Consider the following 18287-nt stretch of genomic DNA (forward strand, 5'->3'; position numbering starts at 1 on the left):
ATTTCACCCGCACATAATTATGACCATCATAGGGTTCTTATATTGCACAGTCTGAGTACAGTGTTCAATAGTACATTTCTCTTCTTCAATGAAGCAGAAGAACGAAGCAGAGACACTGAACGTGATTATGGAAATTAACATTAACATTAACATAGAAATTTTGGTTGAAGATGGTGTTACTGTTATTGGAATGCAACTGCGATATTCACTGATCACCACCAAGTGCTAACATGAGGGTGTACAATTACAGCTCAGACTGCCTCGTCATTTTCTGTAGATGTGTATGACTCGCCCACACCTGGAACAGCTGTGCTCCACATCCTTCCAGGCATCAACCAAGAATGGGATCCAGGCAAAACAGAAGAGGCTGGTGAGGGAAAATAAAAATCAGACGTTGCTCATTTGCAGGTTGTTCAGAAAGCTACTTACAATGCCAATGAAAGGGAAATACAAATATGCCACTGGTGGCTTCCAGTGACACTTTTGGCTGTGGTGACCACTGTGGTCTGGCAGAAAGGGCAGAACATCATTCCAGGAGCTTCCTCTGGCAATGCCTGCGTCGACACCACCTGAGCCGCTGCCACAGGGAAGAGCAGAATTGTTAAACAGACGCAGAAAATGCACCTGTGAGGGACACTGTTTAGAACTTTACCGGGTTTCGAGGTCTGAGGTAGTGGGCTGATGTTGTCATAAAGAGGTTGTGGCACTGGAACCAGGAGAAAACTACTGTATATATTACTATATCATTAATAATGTACCGTGTCTGTGGCCCTTTAACAATGAACACCAGCTAAAATATTTCCCAATATCATCTCATCACCATTTGGAGGGAGTGTCGGCACACTGATGCTGTAAGGAGGAGGAGGATCAGATATTGTCGCTGGAGTCGTGGTCAGTTTGTTTCCCATGTTGTGTACCTGTTAAATGAGAGGAAATTTCAGGCCGGATTATTGTTGAGCTTCAAAAACTGACTTTGCGTCGCATCACATGGGCTTCTCAGTTTGAGAACTACACAAGCCAAAGAATGAGATTGGAAACTGACAGGCTTCATCGCAGGCGTCATGATTATTTCCACAGTGTATTGTGCTGCTTACCTGGACTGAGTGAAGGTTTCCTTGCCAGCTGTGCAGTATGTGCCAGCCGAAGAACAACCCACATATTACGTATCTCTGACTTTCTTTCTAAATTCTCCACATGCCATAGACATCAGATAAGCAACAGCACTGACTAGTTCACATACAGTAACTGCGAACTGAACGTCCCTCTTAAACATAAATGTGCTCATTACATTAATATTCATTGCACCAGAGCATTATGTGGTCATAATGATTGTTACCTTTTCACAGTAGCCACTTCAGCTGAACACTTAGCTCAGGGGTCGGCAACCCCAAATGTTGAAAGAGCCATATTGGACCAAAAAACAAACTGCAAAAATGTAAAAGCCTTATATAAGCCTTGTAATGAAGGCAACACATGCTGTATGCGTCTATATTAGCCATATTGACCTTCTATCAAAGTTGGCTACAAATACATAATGAGCCTTCATGGTTCAATGTTTATCTTCCAGGCAGTGCGTCCTGTAGAGAATGAGGCACCACGTGACTGCTCTGTTGTACCATGCTACCTCAAGTGTAACTTCATTATACTATTAATGAACTAGCAGGACGTCGGAATATTCACTTTACAACAATGTTTTGATAGCATCTCTCAAGCAATGCACCGAATCAACGGTGGTTCAATGCTTGTTCATGGTTCATCACCGCCATACACTCTGGAATGTTTGTGCACATAACACCTCTTGATGCAAGATGCAGTGGAATGCAAGCAGATTTCGATCTAATGCTTTCTGTCGCAAAGTCACAAACCCCCTTTTTGATCCTCTCATTTTGCCATGCGCTTTGAGTTCATGAGTTTTTCCTGATCCATGTCCTTTTGTGCAGTCTCCACAGAAAAGACAAGGATCTTTTGTGAGTTGAACCCTGAAGTTGATACCGGAGGGAACAAAAAAACTAAAACAAACAAACAAAAAAAACTTATGCCAGTCCAACCCTTGTCCCAGGTGGTTGGTTTGATCGCTGCTTCTCTGCATCCTTGGTCCCGAGAATCAAATAATATCAAGTTCAGTGGCTGTGCTGTTGGTAACGCCGTAACGTTCATCTTTCGCAGTCTCTGCATAATACTTTCTTGCAAAAATTTTCTGGATCATCTTTGAACTTTGCAAATTGTATTGTTGTTTCATTAAAAACCGTAGCATAGTTGCTGCCACGCTCATCGTTTTGTAAAATGTTTTGTAAATTGTAAAATGTTCACCATGCCTTTGGAATATGTGGCCAATACTTTTAGATTTAGATTTATAGCCTACTTTTGCTTCTGACGTTCTGAAACGCAAACTGGATTTGTAAATATTTATATCTTTTTTTTTTTGTTAAACAACATAGACATGAATCTGGTTTGTCAAACTCACGGCTAGGGAGAGAGAAAATACATCAGATCTACCGGACCAAGACGTTTAATTCCGTTCAGCCGGTGCAGTGCAACTATTGAGGACTTCTACATCAAAAGTAACTGTCTCTTCCTCTGCTCTTCAATGCGAAAAATGACAAATGATTCCAAAACAAGTTCGTTCATGGAAATGAAGACATCTTACCTGCAACCAAGTGACACCTCCTGCCTGTCTCACTGCCGAGTAGCAAAACTAACTGTGAAGTTCGTATAATAAATAGAAGACTGAGGAGGTGGAGCTACAGGAATAATGGGTGTGTACAGGTGGGCGGAGCACCAATCGGAGAGAGATTGTCGGTGCTTGTGGAACGATTCGAGCGGAGTGGGACCCAAATGCCTGAATGAATAAGACTCACAGGAGATCAGAGTATTAAATAGTAGTATTTAATTTTAACAAAGAATTCACAATAATCACACAAAGGTCGAAGAATCCAAACAGAAAGCGGTCGTCAAAACGAACTCGCGAGGGACAAAACTAAAATCAGAGGAAACAGGAAGCACGTGGAGATCGGAAGCAAACAAAGAATAGAAACGACTATATAACTCAGGCACCAGGGAAAAACCAAGAGATCGGAAAAACACAGAGAGTGTGCGAATGAGGTGAATGATACGCAGAAGCCGATTCCCTACAGTTGGTTCGATCTGGCACTCACCGCTGGAACCAAGGTGCTTCAGAAAGGGCGGATGAGGATCTGTGGATCAGCTCCAGCTGTGTGCCATATCCAAGAGGGAAGCTCCAACAAAACAGGGAAGAGGAAGGAGGCCGAAACGCAAGTGGTGCCAAATAAAAGCGAATCTTGACAGCTTGCCGCATGTGTCAGACGCCGTATTAGGGCCAATAAGAATAAGGAAAATAATTCTGCACTCTAGTTTCCTCCCACTGTCCTGATACATGCTGAGAGGAATTTAGACAGTTTGAGTGATGTTATACATATGTTAATAACCAGACTGACCAATCTTCACCAATCTTTCAGCTTCGCTTAAATCACTTGCAAAATAAGTGCAAATTTAATAGGCCATTAGTGACGTCCATGATTGATCTTTGACCGTCATCTAGAAATTGATCTTGCTGTCGGCCGTTCACATCAATTGAAAGTTGGCGTCGCGACTCTACGAAGCACCTAAAGCAATGGTTTTTCGAGGAAAGTGATCTGGCTCAACGTGTACACCACGAACAGCGGCCCAAAGCTGATGGGAGGATATTGCGTTGGAGCAGTACATCGCTCAGGGGGATTCACAAGAGTCGTACGAGGCAATCTCGGAACTGAAAGTGCTCACGTACAAGACTTCCAGCAGTTTCTCCCTTCAATTGACACCTCCTCCAATACTGCTTCATGCAGGTGAGTGTGCCTGCACTCAGAGACATAGCTGAACATATGTGTGTACACACAAATATATACTTAACAAATGCCTGTTCTCATTCAAATAACTAGTCAGTATTTAAAATGATATTGCATGTTGTTACTATGAGAAAAATAAATATCACAAGTTATGCATTTCTGAATTTTTCCAGCCCCAAACCAACATTATGCTCTGCACATACCGTAAATAATCTGACGAATACCAGCGGATAACATCAAACGACAGACATAATCAGATGATTGTCATATCTGTTGAAATATGTGGCCAGTCATGAGGTGAGCGTTGAGGTGCTAAGAACCCGAATGTTCCCAGTAGTCCACCCAATGCAATGCATCCATTGGAACAACAGACTACATCTGTGAAGTCGAGCATTTCACCATGTGACCCAGATGTATATGAGCTGTGGAATATTACTGTGGCACCGTCCCACTTCAGACCCTTATCAGGCTGTGGACCTGTATATTCTCCGGAGAGATGCTGTCAAAACATTGTTGTAAAGTCTGTCCAATACGCATCCATGGAAACGTCCAGTGAAATAGTAAAGGCAACAGCCCAAACCTGTGTATAACTTGTGTTTATACAGGACGTGTAAAAGCACTTTTTAAACTGTGTCAATTATAAATGCAGTATGTAAATGTAATTACAGAAATGTGTCATAAATGTTTGTCAGCAACAGATTAGATAACTCACCTGCAATGCTTGAGCAGTCGAGTCATTGGAACCATTTCTTAATTAAAACAGAGCTTCACAATAACTATTCCCAACAGGGTGCTTTTACAGCAAATGTATGAACTAATTTCAGTTACTTTACCACCCAGCCACCTGAAAACATGTAACATGTCCCTCACATCTAAGGATCCTGGTATTTCTGAACTAAGAACTAGTGGTTATTGTATTGAGATGGGTGTCGAATCAAATCAAGCAGTTTCTGAACTGTCGCCTGTAAATCTAACTACTAACACAATACTCACACAAGTTAGTATCTTGTGTGCACAAGTTAGTCACCATTTTTTCCCAGGTCCTTTTAGGGGCTCCCAAATATTAACGCCAAAACAGAAAGTAAAAAAAGATCACACAAATTTTGATAATGATTTAGTTTACATACAATGTGACATAATACACACAATATTGGAGAAAAATAGATTTTGGGCTGGGAAGATAGGAAGGCCTGACCCAAAATATTGATAGAATGAAAGACACCAGGAATATGAAATAATTCAAGGATGTTTGCCCACAACAGAAGGATCATACACTGAGCCAAGACAACTCAGAAAAGAATGGCTTTCATGAACTCATGCGCCACAACAGTCTGGTTGCAGGTGTACGTCTGGAAAGATGACACATTTTTAATATACAAATATTTTGCTCACTACATGCCTAGATTTAGCTCGCTGCACATAAATGTGCCCTTGAGTTTTCATAAACAGATGTTGGTTTGATGTGGGTAACATCCTTTTGCCACAATGGTCTCATTAAAGCTGATAATTTCAATTCCGTATTTTTAAGTCAAATTTTCGAATTGTTTTTTTTTTTAGTTTAGATTTATTTAGCCCCAGTCAGGTGTCCAGTCACTTTGTAAAATAATGAGGGCATGCTTCGTTTGTAAATCCAATCGAACCGACACAAAAACAGCAACAGCAACAGCAACAAAAGAATACTATCGTAGTGTAAGCAAGCGCTATTGGGGGACTGTTTAGCGTTGCGGAATAATACTATGGTTGTGATGTGACAAGTTCAACTGTTTAGCCACTAGGGGTCGTGGTCAGTATTGATCCCAGCGAGGAAAGCGTGCGAATAAAAAAGACCTCTGGAAACCTCAAGATCGCCTGGTAAATTACAACTATTAATAATAACAATAATAATTTGCAAGGGGTTCCCCTTCTCCTGGCTCGAGTGCCTGCCCTTCAAAATATCCGTGCGCGAGCGTGGCAGTCATGGACTGAATAAATAACATGAAAACATTTTGCTGCCTAGATTTGGACAAATCAACTAGATGGCTTTTGACGCACATTCATGGACGAAGGGTCTGGACAAACTTCTTAAACTGCATGCACTTTTGTGAATATGGATATTGTGACGTCATTTTGGGGGTTCTCCACTCTAGTTTCCTCCCGCTGAGACGAACTCGTCATTGACAGTTAAGCGGCAACTCGTGACGTTGGTGGTTTGACCTCCATCTAGCGGCTGAAATTGACATTGCGTGAAGGGCAAACGTGAATTGGCGCACCTGAACTGTGGCGATTTTCCAAACCAAAGCTCCAGAAACGAGAAAACAGATTTGGGGCCGGGAGCGTGAGTCAGGTATTCCAGCAAGTGCTATGAGCCACAACCATTCTATTTCACTTTCATTGTCTGGTTGCTGAGTTTCCCCTCTCTGTGTGAGCCCCGATGGTTCACAGAAGTCCACATCCCAAACCTCTTGGACAGTTAAACCCCTGTAAAGGAACCGGCAGAAATGAGGTTGTCTTAGCTTCATTCTGCCGCTAACCAGACACACTTCAGCACTTCAAGAGTAAAAAAAAAATGCACAATTTATTTCTAACACAGTGATTGGATATTTAATCAAATTATGGCCTTTTAATGACAAATTTACATTATACATGTCAGTCATGTACAGAGTTGATTATCCATCACATGCACCCGCAGGGGTCAAGATTAAATCTGCGTGTTTGTATTGTGGCTTGAGTCCAGAGGAAGGATGAGCTCAGTGTCTTTGGTGGCCTCCGTGTCAGGGCAGCAGAGGTGTATGTTCAGATCAGTGAGCTCAGATTAGTTTGTGGACATGCAGGACTCTGTGACAGTTGGGGCAGGTGTGCTCCACGTCCTTGCAGGAGTCCACGCAGAAGGGGATCAGGCAGCAGGGCCACAACCTGAGAAGGCAGAATCATATTGACGCGGGTGGCCGCGGGTGGCAGAACAGCATGTGTGTGTGTGGAACTCACAGGAAGATCCCGACGATGGCGCAGATCAGCCACGTCAGCAAGCCGTTGATGTAGCGGACGTTGGTGACCACGGTGGTTTGGCAGTTCGGGCAGATCATCGGTCCGGACGCAACACTGGGCCGCGGTTGCACCATCACCACCTGTGACGCTTGGAAAGGAAACGCTCGGGTCATTCCACGTCCTCACACCATGGACTCGACAGGAGATGACTTACTTGTTGTTGTTTGTATCACCTGAGGTGGAGGCACACTGTAGGTGTAAGCAACAGCTGGTGCTGAAAAGGGGAGACAGAAGTGAAGCACATGACTGAAACATGCTGATGAACTTTCAAGTAGAGCTGTCAATAAGGGCTGGGCGATACGGGCAACAAAAGTTATCGCCATAAATGTTAAATAAATGTCGTTTCAGCGATAACAATAATTATTACGATAAATCCATTTTCATTCTATTCCATGTGTTGGACACTACAGTCTCTCTTGAAACTGTTTCATGATGAAAGTAATTTGTGGAGTTTGTCTCCAACATCATTATTTATTTATGTTTAAATATAATAGTTCACGAAGTGTAGAGATGAGAAATTTCACATCTCTGTTAGAAGCCGCTGGTGTCTGCAAGCTGCTCTGCCAGCTTTATTTAGGGGTTAAATTGAGCCGTCTGTCTGCAGTATCTGATATCTCTGAACAGTTGACTTGGACCAGTCTGGACACATTTCCTAGATGCAGAAATATCATAAGAAATATTAGAAATCAAGTGAATAAATGATAATTTAAGTCCTTTCCTTCACAATTCTCTCTCCTAAAATGGATGTTTTTCTTTGTCTTATTGAAAATTTCACTAATACTTTGACCGTTTTAGAATTTGTTGATGGTCCCTAACTGATTCCTGGGTGTAGCATTAGCGCTGCCTGTGAGAGTGTGTCCGCGATCAGTGAACCCTAATGGGGACGCGGAAGAGGACGCCGCCACCAATACCGTCCAATATCCAACTTTTTCACCACGGTGTTTGGCCGAGGTGCCAGCGCAGCGGGAAAGCTGAGTGTGTTGATGTGAACCAAGGCAGACGACCGCGTCAGAGGACCTATGAGGACCACTCCATCTAATAAAATAAACACAGGTCCAGAGACTCAGAGTCGACCAGAGTCATCATCAAAGGTTCCCTTCTTCGTCGCGGTCTCGTCATGTTCACGGGTGCAGGTCCAATGTAGCGAGTGACTCGCGTGTTCATCGAATTTAGCGTGAGATGCAGAATTGTCATCGTGGAGATTGTGTTTGGCGCTATATTGTGTACTATAAGTTATCGCCCTACTGTCAATGCATCACATTATTCATTAAAAATGGTCATCTCTTGACAGCCCTGCTTTCATCTCCACCTACCTGGATGCGTCCCGACGCTGTACCCAGGCGGCGGTCCCGGGTATGGTGGTGCGGGTTCTGATGGGGGCACCTGATTTGTCTTTTCCATTGTTGTAATCTGAGAAACATTTAAGCGGGAAAGACATAAATTGTTGGACGGTTTCATTGTACTCACATCCAACCACCCTTGCTTGTACTTTCACCTGTGATTCACATGGAAACTATTTGGTATTCAAAGCCGTAGGCAACTAGCATTTTGAATAGTCTTTTGTATGGGAGCAGCACAAATGCTATAAACAAACAAACTTCAGATAGCATCTTCTTCTCTGTCACTGTTTAATAGATGGTGCTTTACTGCTCAACATAGCTTTGCAGTACTTTTTACACAGTTTGAGCTCAGACTATAGTGGAAATATCCAAAATACAAGAATAAAAAAGACACAATGGAGACTGGAAATTCGAAATCTCAGGTCTTTTTTTAAACAAATGTTTTAATAAAATCAGTATCACAATGTAGAAATATACTGTCGCATATTTTTATTATGCAATATCTATCTGTGTATTGCTCTAAAGCAGTGATTCTTAACCATAGGGTTCATGGTTGGACTGCGAGTGCCCCCTTAGAGGGCTGCTAAAAGCTTTTTGTTTTACACCTTTGGGTCACGAAGGGCCGCGAGATCCTCCTCTTTAATACATTGGCCACATATGGTGGGAGTAGAGTGTCATTGAATTGACTTGACAGCTGCAAATCTGTGATAGTTAACAACTATGGAGAATTTCTTGAAAAGAAAAAAATGATAAAGAAAGTGATGCTTCCCCCAACAGTAAATACTGTTCATGAAAGCACCTGTCAAAGCAATTTTGAAATGGCGATTATTTATTTTTATTTTTTATTTACACTTCTTTTACATCTTCTTTTATCATCTCATTTTATGTTATGATATTTAGACATGGTTTTATTATATTTATTTTATTTAGAATTTTATTCAGTTTTTCCAATTTTCTCAACAATTTGCATCAAATGTATTTTTTTCCTTTTTTTCTTTAGTAAATTTGAGGAATATGACTTGCACCTGGTTCTGCTGCTGGTTGGACATTTCAATGACAAATCTTTGTGATGATCACATGGTTTTATGTCATTTCACAAGGTTATGGTTTGTTCACGTGTGAGTAGATTAAATATGGTTATTGACCACAAATGAAATCAAGAGTCATGAGTCAGTTCTATCATTTGAATGGGCCCCGGGTCCATTTGTTTGGGCCCCGAGATCAAAACGGTTAAGAACCCCTGCTCTAAAGGACAAATTGTTTATGTGTTTCATTACTTTTCTCCAAAATGTTTTGTCAGTGACTTATCTGCTTTTGTGAATTTGATGTGTCATGACTCAGTTCTGCTGCTATCAAGTACCAGAGCATACTCACACCAAGACAGAGACCAAACTGACTACAAGACACAATCCAATTTAGTTCCAATAAAAACATTTAATTCTGGATTTGTTTAGAAAAATGTGTCCTGTTTGTTTTACACTACAAAATAAATGTGTCTCTCATAGTCCTGGATTCAGTTTGGTCTTGGTCTCTGTATGCTCTGGTCTTGACACAGTCTTCACTACCACACTACCCTTAACCTGACCACCAGCTATCTTCTCGTGTTCAGAGTATAAATAGTAGCATAGTCAAACCAGAACAAAAGATGAAGAAAAACATCACCATTGGAAACTATTACAACAACAAGAGGTTCCATATTAGACAGACAAATCAATAGCCCTCGAGTCATGAAGTGCAACAGTGTGATGTTGACTCTTGTCAAACTCAAAAGATTATGCTTAAAAAAAGATCTGGAAACTTTCAAGTGGATACATGTTCCAAGGAGAAAACCGCTTAAGAAGTATGATGCTTAAGTTACCCCTTAGTGGAGGAGACACCCACTACGTTTCATATCAACAGAGGGCGCGTCTCCCCGCTATGTTGATAAAGGAAATTGCCGAGGATATCTATGTCATCAGCCAGCCACTGGGACTGCGTTGTGAATTCTTCCCCTCTGACACTCCTGTAAAGTACATGACAAGAATGACGTCCCTCAGCGCATAATATTATTGTTTGCTAAAACCAGAATTCAGTCGGCGTGAATGAACTCGTAGATCCGGTTGTAGAGCAAAGTGACGAAACTAATGCGAGGAGCCACACGCTTCTCAAACACGGCCTGGTCTGACAACATTTTTGCATTGTGTGGGTTTCACCGTCAGCAGCCGGCTGACCTCACAACTCCTGGAAAGAGGAGTGACTCGATGGAAGAGATCTACTGTAGGAGGAGTGTTCTTTTTTCTCCATCATTTGCGTCACTGCAAACTTGTTTTCTTGTGTCTTAAGGGCGAATCAAGAGTCAAAAGTGTCTTCACTCGCAGTCACTTGGCAAGCTCATGACCTTATGGTAAATGACGCACACACGACCAGATCGATGTTTCCTGGACTCACTTGCAAACACTCAACAAAGTACAGGGGCTTTTAGTCAGAAAACACAAAGACAATATTTGATTAACAGCACTGTTCCTGATTCACACAGACAGGCAAATAAAGTTCAATTTGCCCTATAGCTCAACAAACATGACAAGGAAACATAACCGAGAGTGAATGTTTTTAAAACACACTCTCAATGTTCCGTCAAGCCACAACACAGTTTTTCTCCCAGCACCTCTCCAGTATGTCCAGTTGTTGACCATAAATATTTTGGCAAATAAGTGAAGATGTTTCACTTCATTCTTAAGACTGACAAAACGGTGCTTACCTGAATCCGCAGGAGGCTGAAGGATCAGATGTCTGAGCCTCTCTCTCTGACACAGGAGTTCACCAAGTTGTCAAGCTGTGCCAGGGGGCGGAGCCACAAAATGAAAGGGAGTCTGTTACCAAATTTATCAGGTGGCGAGTTCAGGTAAGGAGCTAGTCTGGGCTCTTGTTTTCAGCATGGCAAAAGCAGGATGCAGCTAGACTTTTCTGATGAAGAGGCTCACCAGTACTGCAGTTCCCTTTGTCATGTGACCCAACGTAGAAGCAGCAATCCTTCTACACGGCGCAATGACGACTAATGCACTTCCTGTGAAGTCAGTTCATGACTCACCTGTCTGTTGTTTATTCATTCATTACCATAGAAGCCTGAAGCATCATAACCTGTAGGGCCGCGCACTCGACTAAACTCTCAGTTTCCCCATGTTAGACTTCACCTGGTGTTAAGAGAGTTGCTTCATGTGATGTGCAGCTTAGTGGGTGAGATGATGTTTCACACGCATGCAATGCCGAACTGTGACAGAATACAGATCCTTTCCTTTGATATTTCAAGATGCCTTGAAAAATTGTTCATTCTTATTTATATCATTGTATGACGTACTGTTTAAAGCAGGGGTGGCCGACCAGTCAGAGGCTAAGAGCCACATAGTTTCACTGTTGCTGGAAAGAGCCACATCCTACCAACATGTAAGGCTCACCTGAACAGCTGGTCACGTGACTTAGTGGCAGTATAGCGGTTAAAGCACATCTCTGTCTGTCTAGTTTGCGTCCGGCGTATGTCTCTTGTGAATGGATTTTTAAAATTCATACATTTTACCGCGATCCTTCTTGAAACATCAAGCGGCGTCGATAGAAATGTGTGCGCTGTTTTATTTTACATATATATATATATATATATTTTTTTTTTTTACGTGTTATATATATATTTTTTACGTTACATGCCACCAATAACATCGCCCTGGTCTGTGTGTGTGTGAGCCAGGCTGCAGACTGGAGCGTCTTCACTCCACTGAATAGAACAATGAATAATAGGTGAAACACACGCCACACCTTTAGTTTAGTTTAGGGAAGGACAAAGCGAAACGTGGAGCTAAGCCATGTAAATCGTGTTGATCGTGGATCTGATGACAGCAAGGTTTATTGTTTATGTTTCAAAGTTAAACGCTAGTCAAATCTTTGAAGAATATTTGACATTTCGCCGGAATTGCTCTCACTTTTTTGTCTTATGTCCAGTATAAACGATCATCTCAATAGCAACTTCACCAGAAATCGCAGCCATTGGTGGCTCATTTGGTGAAAATCCGTATCTTAAAATTATGATATTATATAACTATATATGTATAACGATATATTTTGGCTTGGTTTGATTTCGATGAATAAGACTCACTCATCACCTTACATAACACAAAAAGCTTTTCGTCTCTGATACCTTTGGTATTTTCCACCTATGATGACCTTTTGTAACATTAATCCACCTTACAGTTGTGTCAGAGTGGAGCAGAAGACGGTTTCTTCAAAAGGTCACAGTCGCTTGGCAGTGTCAAGTGTGAACACTTAATAAGAAAATATTAACTTGGCGCGGTCCCAGTCGGTTCAAGTGTGCCACTTTGACTGAAAAGTGATTTACCATTTTATGACCCTTTTGTACATAGTCCCAGTACTTGGCCTACTTTGCACAATCGAACAAGATAGAGTCATCTACCAGGATCAAACAGTCATGTTTGGGGAAAAAAAAGTGAGCGACACGACAAACACAATGAGACCGGTTGAGTACCGCGGTCAAGCCTGCACCAAAACGTAAATCCTCAATTCAACATCGCACAAGTATTGCGGGTATTACAGTAATGGATATGCGACGCTGATTTCAAAGTAAAAGACACCAAAATACAGTGCATTGTTTAAGAAAATGTCACAAGTGCCTTTTCAAAATAAAGGCCTTTTGAATATCATGAATTTTGATGAATAACAGTTATGAATTCATGATGATATTTTACAGAATCGCATAGTTTGCCACCAATGCCACTGCTCTAGAAGTAAACTAGGGCACCCTAGGAATGCACAGAGGAAGTTAGAACTCTGTCCTAAGTGCCATTTCAAAATAAAGGCCCTTTGAAGATCAACAGTTAAAAGTTATGAATTCCGAATGATATTTAGTCACGTAGTTATCAACGTCGTTACCCGCGAGTAGCTATTTATAGCTCACGTACGGTCCCCGTCACTCCGCGGAAAATAAAATTGTTCCAATCGAAATCCTGATTTATTTATTCTGTTGCAACCGCAAGTAGAAAAAACTTCTTGTCTGCTTCATGAATTCGTTAAAAAAAAAAAAAAAAAAAAAAAAAAAGTTTATTTTCATTTCCATCCAAAACCACATCGAATGAAGTATAACGCACTGCCTCAACTAACCAGGGTCGGATAGAAGTCACAGAGTTCCTGGACAACACGAGTCGTCACATGAAGTTCATCACCCACATTCACACGCGCACATGTGGCAAAAGTAGAACGAATATACGTCAACCACAATCTAAAAACATTGCACTTGACACTACTTGTTAGCCAGTCATACATCTGAACAGCCTTGGAAACACTATTTTTGTACACATGATAGACTTACATACCTTGTTTTCAAAGGATGATAAAGATGGCAGTCAGTGCGGATACAGCCACATCTAAACTCCTGCAAACGCTCTCATCGACAATAAGAAACTACACGATGACGTCATCGCGCAATTCTCTGCTCTTAAAGATACACTTGTGCGGCAGACACGAACACACGCTTCCTCGTCCGGTTACATGTGTGAGCTGTGGTGGAGTGGGTGAAACTCTCTTGTTCCCCAACTCTCACAACAGAGGCTCCAGCTGTGACTCCGCCAATAAGCAGAAGACGTTTCTTGCAGACGTTTTGTCTCCCCCTGCTGGATCCTTTGTTTCTTTTTCTTTCTATGTCTATATTATTGCTCCCAAATGTCCTACAGCTCTTCACAAGCTCGCTCTCTTCACTACTGCGCTCTCTAACTTGTTACTTGTAGGTGAAATACACTTAAGTTTTAAGGAGCACTTCAGCTCTTCATCATCAGAGCGTTCTTCGGAAAAGCCCCAATGGCAGATATGACTGTTACATCCTAGAAAGCAGGAAGCTCTTCACCTATTAATGCCAGATATTACTCACCAGGGCTCTGACTGTCACTTACCATGACGATGGTGAGTCAAAATGACAGGCCGCTTTAGAGGTACGAGGTCTGTGAGATTTTCAACTGCTCTGCAAAATGTACAGTACTTTTGTGATGCACTCTTGATTGAATTTGTTTTAAATATCTATATCTAATCTATGTTTATTTATTTACAGACCTAAACCTTGTCAGATGACATGAAACCATTAGCTCATGACTGCAATATTTGTCATTAAAATTTAACTCAGTACTCAAGTCCTTATGAAAAATAAAAAATGCTAGCAAAAACTTGATGTATCAAGACAATTATGGGGTAATAAAATAAATATATTCCAATTAAATAAACTGCTAAGAAGATCTAAGAAAAGTACAGTCATATCCCAGCACCCCACGCACATCAAGAGCCTGTCCCTGCCCCGATCAGGAAGGTTGTCTTCCAAGTCAGAAATGTCACGTGACCATACCGGATAAAACAAAGTGGAAACGTCACAACAAGAGGAGACACAGTGCCTATCAGTGGACAATATGGTGGTTCGGGGTAATGGAAAAATACATAAAGAAACTAAATAAAATGACAGGACTCCACTTTGCTTCCTTGCTTCTCTGTCGGTAGGCTCCATTCAGATCCACGTCACAGTTCCAGTCGGCAGCGGTTGGTTCTCCCCACACACAGTGACTCAACGGTCACAAATACTGAACGTGTTTACTGCTGTTTACGGAGCTGCTCTTTTATTCTCTTGAGCGACCTTCTCAGATCTTCCTGGGTGGCTCAATGGTTAGGGACCTACAGAACCTTTTTTTGAAGACGGAAGCAAGTATACGGTTGAGTCAAACTCAATTAAATTGATGTATTGATGTTGCCTATGTTGCCTGTAAAAAATTCACAGATCCACTGATTCACATTCTGATGTAATGTATGTGTTTGACTCAGTTAGAGATGTTGGTTTGACAAGGCAGAGAAGGTTTGTGAGTTGAGGCAGGTACAAAGACTGATGAGTTGTCCAAGACAAAGAAGAGATCAAAGGAAAAGACATAATCAAACGAAGGAAATGATGACGCAAACTCAAAAACATTGGGCCTGACTTGTTGAACGGAGAGGACTGCATCAAAAAAGAAACTTGGAGAGGATGCTGAAGGAGAGAAACAGAACTGGGAAAAATGAGAAAGATTTACCTTATGAATAAGTGAAGGTAAAAATGTCAGAACACTTTGAAAAGCAAATTAACAGAGAAAAGAGGAGGGGAAAGAGTGGAAGGAGTGAAAAGCCGAGCTGCTGGGATGTCAAGGACAAGGAGGGTTGAGTGCAGGGTCGGACAGAATGACAAATGCTTTTGCATGACAGCTTTCTTGTTGGATTGCTGCATGTCAGTGATGGCTAGAGAGTGGTGGAGAATGGCACTTGTGTGGCTGTTGAGACTGGCCCTTATCATTTGCCAAAAACAGGCCCTCATTCTAACAACGGGGGCCAATGCCTGGTGACAACTGCACAGAAGCATATAGCCATTCTTGACCTTCCGCTGCTTATTGGTAAACAAAACCACCCGTAGCCCAAATAGAGGCAGACGAAACAGTAGAGGCAGTACAACCTTGACATGATCATGTTGGACTCAGAGGCAGAACCAAGAGTGCAGTGTGTTTAGTGGAGGAACAACAGAATTGCTGCGAGTATTGTTATTGTTCATTTGACTCAGTTACTTCTTGTTTTACAAAAATAAAGAGCGAATAAGTGTCAGTGCAGGTGTGGCAGTAGCTTGTTTGCCGATGGGGTGTTTACACAAGACCCTTTTAAGCTGGTATTTGCCCAAGGACTTTCATCTTCAGCAGTGCATTTGGCCTCGGTTGGAAAGTGGAGATGGTCTGAGCCGATATTCTATTCGATATCAATATCAAGTCCATTATGAACTAAAATGGCTGTATTGGAAATTAAAATGTCCCTGCTACACTACTTCATAAGCCCGAACTATAACTTCAGCCACAGCCACAGCTGAACTACTGTAGCTAGCTCAGCGTGCAAGATCACCATGAAGTCATGCTGCTTGAGCTACAATGTAGCATCAGCAAGAATAGCTCAAACAAAGCTAATTTGCCAATGGATGACAACAATCCGGCTTGTCTTTTACATGAAATAAAAAATCAAACACTTCATGAAGTGTCTGTTGGAGAGGCAGTATAGAGCAACGGAGCAGCACCAATACGGGAAGAGAACGAACATTTCTGCTAGTGACTCATGGAACTGTAATTGTTACGTAATGGATGAAAATTTCATGAAATGTGTGTCAATGACCCTGCAGTGGAGCGAACATGACGTCCAGTCTGGGCTCATTTTGTAGATGGGCCATCTCCTGGGACAACACTCACACACATGCACACTCAAAATAATTACATTAATATCATGTAATGACTTCTTCCTTCCGCATTATGACACATCCTTTAAAATGCTCGATCGGGGAAAAATACTGAATAGCATTCTATTTTTTTAACATCAGTTAATAGTCTAATTTTAATAAGGATCAAGTCCATAAACAAACTAAATGTAACCCAAAGTTAAGCCTATAAAATTCAATATGTGAAGTGAATTTCAATGAATAAAATCTTTCAATTCATAACACTGAATACACACTGTACAGTGGCCATTCAGAATGGAATGGACAGCGGAAAGGAACGTCCCAACTAAATCTAGAATTTCAAAGGTTCTTCAGTTAACCATAGACTGAAAAGGCTTGTTGAAAAAGCTTTTCCCTCGTCCATTTCATCTCTTGTAGCATTGCTGTCCTGCTCATTTCAGATGCACTGAATGACAATGGCATGAAATGATAGGTTATTGTCCAAGGCTTTGATGATATCCACTCTCAATTTTCTCTCTGGTTGTCTGCTGAAGTTCAACGACTTCAGTCATGTGTAATGTCGTACACAAAAACGTGTGGATATTTATTTTTATTTTTTATCAACACATGGCCAAGCTGCGGAGATGTGGGGATGGCAAAAAGGCTCTGCCAAAAATGAAAACCTGAGCTGTGGCTTGCCAGAAAGATATTAATAAGAACTGGTTTAAGGAGGAAACAACGGCACTAACAAAATGGACAGAAATACTTTCTGGAATTTACCTGATGAAATGACTCACCAACTGTAGAGAATAAAAACGTAAGACAAAAAATGCCACAGGAAATTGAAGAAATGGACGAGAAATGACTAAATGATCATCAAACTGTCCAAGAATCCAATCCACTCTGTTTTATGCGTTTTTTTGTTTGCTTTTTTTATGAATAAAACAAATTAAAACTAAGTTAAAAAAAAAAAATCTGGGCCTAAATATCACTTCCTGTTTGCTGTGTGCTGCTCTTGTTTACAGAGCTTTCAGAGCACTGACTGTGCTCAACTCACTTGTACTTGATTTCAGTGGGCAGTATCAAATGGTTGTGAAATATTGCTTTTAATGAATGAATGAATTATTTTGAGGTGAGACAGTTTACTGTACAGTATAGTGGGTCACTTCTAAAAAAGAAGACAACTTAAATCCCTCCTAAATTCAGTAGGTTTTCCTCTGCGTTGCTGATCTATATCTGATGCTACTTTCATGTCCGCTTGTGCATTGAAACAAGAAGAATGAGTATTGTGTGTGTATATAGAATTATCTGGCAGTTTTGCCTCGTGAGTGGAGCCTCAGCCTGAGAACTGAGTTTGAATCAGGTGGAACATTGTTTTTTTTTTTTTTTCATTAAGCGTTTAATTAACTTTTCATGTTCTCAAACTATTCACCACGTTTTATTTATTAATTATATTTAGTTACTTCTAATCAGACACTGAGTTTTCACTTTGTAGCTCTGGTTGTCTCCTAACAGTCATCTAAATGTAGTGACACCTCCGAAGGTACAGTGTTGACATAGACCATAAAACACTGATTGTTGGTGCAAATGTCTTATTGTTTCCATCAAACATTAGTGAAACAATATTTAGCTACACTTCCACAAAGCAAGTTGCAAGTTGAACAGAGATAAATACAGGAATATGGACGGCACACTCATCACTGGAATTTTAGAATACAAAACCTCCATATATGTGAGAACATAACAATCCCCGAAAATTGCTCCGTTTGACTGTCATCACCCCTAATTCCTCACATGAAACACAGCTGGTAAACAAAGTGAGGCCTACATGCCATGAGATATTTACATGCATCT

General features: G+C 41.2%; 2 protein-coding genes across 3 annotated transcripts; both read right to left on the reverse strand.

Annotated features, from left to right (window-relative positions):
* Nucleotides 1–169: 169 nt before the first annotated feature.
* On the reverse strand, nt 170–2672 carry LOC128753995 (LITAF domain-containing protein-like). The gene is made up of 5 exons (XM_053856269.1): nt 2648–2672; nt 821–917; nt 653–706; nt 430–577; nt 170–367 (listed from the first exon to the last, which is right to left on the reverse strand). Exons 2-5 carry the CDS (start codon nt 906–908, stop codon nt 265–267), a joined length of 393 nt encoding a protein of 130 aa, XP_053712244.1. The 5' UTR covers nt 909–917; nt 2648–2672; the 3' UTR covers nt 170–264.
* A 3705-nt stretch (nt 2673–6377) lies between these two features.
* LOC128753994 (lipopolysaccharide-induced tumor necrosis factor-alpha factor homolog) lies at nt 6378–13751 on the reverse strand. Of its 2 annotated transcripts, XM_053856266.1 has the most exons (6): nt 13558–13750; nt 10944–11018; nt 8180–8276; nt 7021–7080; nt 6807–6954; nt 6381–6734 (listed from the first exon to the last, which is right to left on the reverse strand). In XM_053856266.1, exons 3-6 carry the CDS (start codon nt 8265–8267, stop codon nt 6629–6631), a joined length of 402 nt encoding a protein of 133 aa, XP_053712241.1. In that variant the 5' UTR covers nt 8268–8276; nt 10944–11018; nt 13558–13750; the 3' UTR covers nt 6381–6628. The 2 variants fall into 2 exon arrangements, with proteins under 2 accessions (XP_053712242.1, XP_053712241.1); XM_053856267.1 differs by lacking the exon at nt 10944–11018 and having other exon boundaries at nt 6378–6734; nt 13558–13751.
* Between the last annotated feature and the right edge of the window lie 4536 nt (nt 13752–18287).

This window comes from Synchiropus splendidus, chromosome 2 (genome assembly GCF_027744825.2).
Source record: "Synchiropus splendidus isolate RoL2022-P1 chromosome 2, RoL_Sspl_1.0, whole genome shotgun sequence".
NCBI classification, from domain to species: domain Eukaryota; kingdom Metazoa; phylum Chordata; class Actinopteri; order Syngnathiformes; family Callionymidae; genus Synchiropus; species Synchiropus splendidus.